The sequence below is a fragment of the Colias eurytheme genome, chromosome 18, assembly GCF_061535395.1.
Source record: "Colias eurytheme isolate Ceu_HAF_F1 chromosome 18, ilColEury1 Martin Lab GWU primary, whole genome shotgun sequence".
In the NCBI taxonomy this organism is placed as follows: domain Eukaryota; kingdom Metazoa; phylum Arthropoda; class Insecta; order Lepidoptera; family Pieridae; genus Colias; species Colias eurytheme.
Window position 1 is genome coordinate 9,922,822 of NC_142997.1, and position 6,340 is coordinate 9,929,161.

The 6,340-nt window shown below is 34.2% G+C and overlaps 1 protein-coding gene across 1 annotated transcript in view; it reads left to right on the plus strand.

Annotated features, from left to right (window-relative positions):
• Positions 1-5,907, plus strand: part of LOC149900891 (thyroid transcription factor 1-like) — a 42,925-nt gene extending 37,018 nt beyond the window's left edge. Inside the window, exons 5-6 of the mRNA XM_090112501.1 lie at positions 2,365-2,451; positions 4,296-5,907. Coding sequence (XP_089968627.1) covers positions 2,365-2,451; positions 4,296-4,529 — 321 coding nt within the window. The 3' untranslated portion in view covers positions 4,530-5,907. The remainder of the gene's footprint in view (positions 1-2,364; positions 2,452-4,295) is intronic.
• The last annotated feature ends 433 nt before the right edge of the window (positions 5,908-6,340 follow it).

Sequence of the window (6,340 nt, forward strand, 5' to 3'; positions counted from 1 at the left end):
GTTGTCAGATTACAAATCGCCAAATCATTTTACATTCACAAAATATAATGTCTTAACTTGGTATACCCACGTTCCTTCTGCGAGATATTATATATTGGAATTGAATTCAACCAACATTGCTAATTGCTTGCTTTTTTAAGTGCTAAAAATATTATTTTACCTACAAATAGAAAAAAATGTTTTCTTTTGCATTGGTTTATATTTTAATCTTTATAGTATTTAACTACCCTACAGGCTACAGTGTACGAAAACGATGACGGAAGCATATTAATTTTATTAGTTACTAGCTGTGCTCCGCGGTTTCACCCGCAGTGCTCCGCTCCTGTTGGTCTTAGCGAGATGATAATATTATATTGCCTATAGCCTTCCTCGATAAATGGGCTATCTAACACCGAAATAATTTTTCAAATCGGACCAGTAGTTCCCGAGATTAGTTAAACAAACAAACAAACTCTTCAGCTTTACAATATTAGTATAGATGTGGGTATAATATTAACATATTTGACTCTATCTAGATGACCACTATTGTAACGTTTAATTATCAATACCTTTTGTTTAATACGCATCATACCTATAAATGTCCATAAAACCGCAGATAACGTAATTATTCCTCTTCCACGTCATCTGTCAACACAAATGACACGTTAGGGAACAAAAAATAAACTCGAAAATCTCTGCAACAAATGAAGAGCTAAACAAATACGAGAGCATCTTTATTATAATAATTGTGGCTTCATTACTGCAAGTCATGGTTCGCAGGAACGGAACACCTACGCATGTTTACGAAAACACAACATGTGAAAATAAACTCTATGCCCTTTGCATAAAAATACAAATGAGTTTATTAAATATACCTGTGGTTTTTCAATAATGGCGCCAAAATTTAGTTGTCATTTTAGAATGACAGCGGGTTGGGTGGCCAGGTTCTATCTTAATTTACCCTATTTATTTGAAGTGAAATTAAGTCGTCTCATAAAATATTTTTTGTAAAAAAATATTCTTATACGGTAGGTAAATGGTCCTCAAAATCCAGCTAAAAATATTCCAGTAGTCAGAACTAAAGGTGATCGTGGAAAATGTTATGACTAAACCTCAAGTGGGTGTAAATCTCAAAACATTAGATAAATTCTCCGGCTCGTCAAAAATGTCGCATCGAAACAACAGTCATTTAGAAGCAAAACAAATAATTGAATGGCGCTCTCGGATGAAGAGTGCGTAGAAAGAAACACGGAGCATTATGCACAAGAAGATTGAAAAGAAAGTACTTGACTAGAGAGCGTCCAAGCCTCGGCGGAGTGCAATAAGCGACGCCCGCCGACGGGACCCGTTCATTAACTCTCTCCCACCTAGCGAAGTCATAAATAACTAGAGAAACACGCCATAGACAAAAACGCACGTCATCGCTGCCAACATTCCCACAGTTAACAGGTCTACTCTCTACCAACATAAACAAATAATATCGAATTTTTCCAAGTAGCTACAAATGTATTTTCATAACGGATCTATCGGGCAAAATGGCGGATTTGTAACGGAACGATCGCATACGGCACACATCCATTTCAAAGAATAAACAGAGGAAACTTGTATAAATAATAAATAAAGTATATTTTGCTGCGTTTCGAGTGCGCGTAGACAAAGGCTGCCCGCTTGGGACAAACATGCGCTGTTTATTCTTTCGTCATTAAGGTAGAGTGTTGACTGTGCTGTAGCGTGCACTAGCGCTAATTTCAGAGGTCAGACGCGGCCAGAGGCTCGTGTTGACATTCGCCAAATGGAGATGGAGTTAACCCGTCTGTCACATTTTAAATTACAGCTAGTGTTGCCCGATTTTAAATCTTATTGAGCTGATGCTTTTTTATAAGAGCAGAAAGCCACCCTATAGTAATTATATAAATTATTGAATCAAAACTTTCATTGATACAATTCGTGAACTAGTTTACGATATAGGAAATTAGGAATATAGTATCGTAGTTCAATATGAACGAGTTTTACTGCAATCACATTAATTATTTCAAGCTATATGAAATAAATTATTTACTATCTCATCGTTCTTATTAAAATCAAGATTATTTTACTTGAAGAGCTAAAGAATTTTAGCTCTCAATGGAGAGCTATATTAAAAACTTTTTAAAAACGCTTTCGCCCACTTATGTTTTATAAAGATCAAGAAAAGAATAAGAAAACCTACGCCACTGCGTCGTGTAATGTATTATATTATGTTTCTGAATAACCCTTAGCAGTTAAACCTTTTCATCGTAATAATATATTATATAATCTTAATAAATGAAATGCTTTTCATAATATTTTATACATTTCACGCGACACCACGTTAGTACTGAAGCTCTAATTCATGTTTTGTTTCAGGTGAAAATATGGTTTCAAAATCATCGCTATAAATGTAAGAGACAGGCGAAAGAAAAGGCAATGGCGGAACAAAATCAGCACAATCAGGTTAGTTTTCTGAATTTGAATATTACTTTTAGTCTGTGATAAATAACATTTCAGAGGAACAATGTTGTCTTGTTTCAATATATGTATATATATATATAATGTCAAATTTTATAAATCTTTTGATATTTGTATCCGTCTTCAATCAGTGCCAATCTACTATTACCTACTGACTTATATAAGTATTGTTACTACTATCTATCTATCTATAAGTATAGATACCTAGTGTTAGTACATTACTTATTGTTATTACAATGTGTTGTCTAAAATATCGAAGGATTATAAAATCTTTAATACCTACACAACACGATTCACTTATTATTATTGTCAGTACAACATGCATTGTTTACAAATCCCATTTCCATTAACCACTCGCTGTAAATCGTATATTTAAAAGCGATGTGAACATGTGAACTCATAATAACCATACGTCAAACAAAATTCGTCCTTTCAAGATACGGGTCTCACTCCCAAGTCATTTTACATTCTAACGCATCTCAATCGGTACACAAAGCACCCTTTATTATTCAGGTATTGAATAATGAATATTTAAAGTGACGATAAAATCGTGTAGTCAGCGCTAGGTTGGCCTCTTGATTGCGATCTCCCCCGGGATACGGGGCCCGCACCTGAGCTGGCAACCCTGCGAATCGAACTATCAACGTCAGATTTGAATATTTGGTAATTAGGCACGCTTTGAAAGACCCTTTTGGCCAGGATTTTTATTAAGTAGACATTTAAATTTCTGAGATGGGAGATTGAGATGAGTGTATGGCTAAATTTTGCAATGTTGGTAATATTTTTTTGTTAAATTTAGGGTCTTCAAAAATCTTTGTTTTATGAAATTTTTTATAGACTGTTGATACCTACTAGCTTCTATTACCTATAGGTAATATTGTCAACAGGTAAAATGTTTTGTTAGACCGATTTTATTCTTTCTTCTGACACCAGTTTTGTTCGTTAAATTCGATTTAACGTGGCGAGAATCACTATGGTCTTCATTAATGTTATCTTTGTAGGGTGTCGTATTTGTATCAATTTATAATTTCTATTAATATTTCCCTTTTCTCGTATTTATCTACATAATTATGTTTATCTGAATATACTATATTTTATAACATTTTATTTATCTTTAATTAATAATTTAACTTCGGTAGCGACATCAAATAGAATCGTATAACTACAAACTCCACCAAACAAAATAATCATTATTAAAAACCGATCCTAACAAAAATAATGATATTTGCAATGAAATGGAACGCGTTACCACCCCAACGGCACGTGCCGGAGTTGCCAACCTCCGACGATTGCCTCAATTTGCGCGAGCGGGAACTCCGATCGACTTTTTGATTGTTAACACCAGTAGGCGGCTCTCGACAATTTTGTTGTATAATTTTAATGACGACAGCCCTTCATTTTAAGCCTTCGCTTCGAGTGAATTAATTTTATATTTATATTATTATTACTAGGTTCGGTTCTGTTTTGAACGGGCATTTGTTATACGTATTAGTGCAGACTTTATTCATTATTTCAATACTGTAGAGATCGATGTTTTGTTTTTCTGCATCAAGAGAAATAAAATGGAATTCTTTTATTACGTTTCCTTTCAGTAATACCAGGTTTCTGCTATCAGGTCAATAAAAAATACATGTACATTTAAGACAAAGAGTTTTATTTATATCAAATTTTAATTTATATTCAAGATTCAAGTATACTTGCTTAATTTCGATGACCTAAGATACTTAGTATACATACCTATTTGAGCGCATTCGCTCTAGTAGATAATATGTAGTATCTCTACAGCAATCAAACATATAACACACTATTAACACTCCACTTCCCGGCAGTCATCATCATCCCCCCGGCGGGTGGCGGTGCCCGTGCTGGTGAAGGACGGCAAGCCGTGCGGCTCGGGCGAGTCGTCCTCGCCCGCGCACAGCCACTGCGCCACGCCCACGTCGGGCTACACCACGCAGCCCACGCAGCCCGCCTGCAGCAACCCGCTGGCCTCCTACCGGCAGCCCGCCGCCTACCAGCAGCAGTGCTCCGGCTACCTGCCCCTCCAGGGCCGGGCCTGGTAGAAGTTCCCACAGCTTTACCACGAGACAATGTTCAAGGAGGAGATGTACTTTGATTAGTTGAAACATCTAGACGGTGTTTCGATGTGTTTTGTTGAATTCGGTTCAAATTCGTTTATGTCTCTTTTAGGAACATTGTCACTGGTAAAGCGTCGGGTTAGCGACCAGTGAGTGATAGAACTAGTGGACATTTGTGGACTTTCAAAAGTGAAACCTTGTTGATACCGCAGCCGGAGGAGGGTACTGTAAATAGTAATAGATAAGCACGATTAAGGATTTGACGACTTTCATTTTCCGATTCCTTTCCTGTAATAGATCGATTGTTTTCAACCAATTAACGGTATACGTAGATATGGAAATATTGCAGCTTGCGAAATCAGATTTTCAGCAATTGTAAATAACAAAGTAGTAAATTGTTGTGTGAATAGTATAATTTATGATTTACGGTCAGTGTTTTGTGCGTGTGTAGATAGATTCGTGTAAATACGTAGCTAACATTATTGATAGATGAATATTTTAACATCTTGTTTAAGATTATGTCATACGTACAATTTTAATACATATTTCACTAACAGCGATGAGAAAAGTTGAAAAAATATGACATTTCTGATACAGCTTCCGTGTTTCAACTGCAAACTAATTAAAAAAGCAAATATTATCATGATACACGTACGGGTTATTTTTCCAACTTTCCTCATATTTTTACACATTCTCATATTATAATATATTATCAGAATATTTATTTGTGAGAAATAAATAATTTATATGAATATTTTTTTGTTTATTTTGAACCGGTACGTCCAATAGTTGCATTTAATCATTAGATTTAGTGTAAAATTTTAAACAACGAACCAATCTTTTAATAAATGTTTAGTGTTGATTTTGTTAGATTAGATTTCGTAATTATAACAGACTATGAGCAATAAATAACAATTAAAGATATTTGCTAAATGTAGCTTTATGTTTCATTAATGATAATTAGGTTGTTTCGTTTTATACCTTCTCCAAAATTCTTGTCTCTATCTTTAATTTTCATCATAAAAATCATAGCGTATTTCTAGCTGTTTTTCTTTAATTTTTCTTCCTTGAGATTAAATCTTAGAACACAAGTTGGTCTTAAAATATTTTCATCTCGTTAAAGACGTCGTCGACTGTGTACTTAATTTTTGTCATATTTATTTTACATTGTAAATAAAGTAGGGAAATTTAAAACATTTGTACCTATCACCATAGGGTTTGGGAGAATCCTAAACTAAAATATTAAAACATAGCAATAAGCTTAACTTTATTAAGTTTTTTAAGTAACGTTTTGTAACTTAATTTATATTTTCCACATTTAGACCGATGTAATTATTTAGCTAGGCTATAGATACGTTATTACGATTACAATAATTATTATAAATAATAGAATTAATAATAAAAAGGAATTTGTAATTATAACGACAAAAGGTGTAATGAATTTCGATTTATAAAAATTAATAAAAATTTACGAGTTTTAAATGTGTTTTTATTCATTTCATAGATAAGATTGAATATTTTGATGCAAAACAAAAAGCAAAGTAGCAAAAAAAGTTGATTGATTCCCTTTGTTTGAAGGGAGGTAATTCATCGCTAAACGTTTACCTTTGTGCAAGCCCCTCTCAACCTTGTAAGCTCATTTTATTGTCTTCAATATTCCCAGATTACCCTATAATCTCTCATAACGTATAACAGTTTATTCCGCATGGCAACATCGCCTTTGTTATACTATACGTCAGTCACGGCCCGCCAAAACGAAATAATAACATGGCGGAACGCGCGCCGAAAAATGTCAA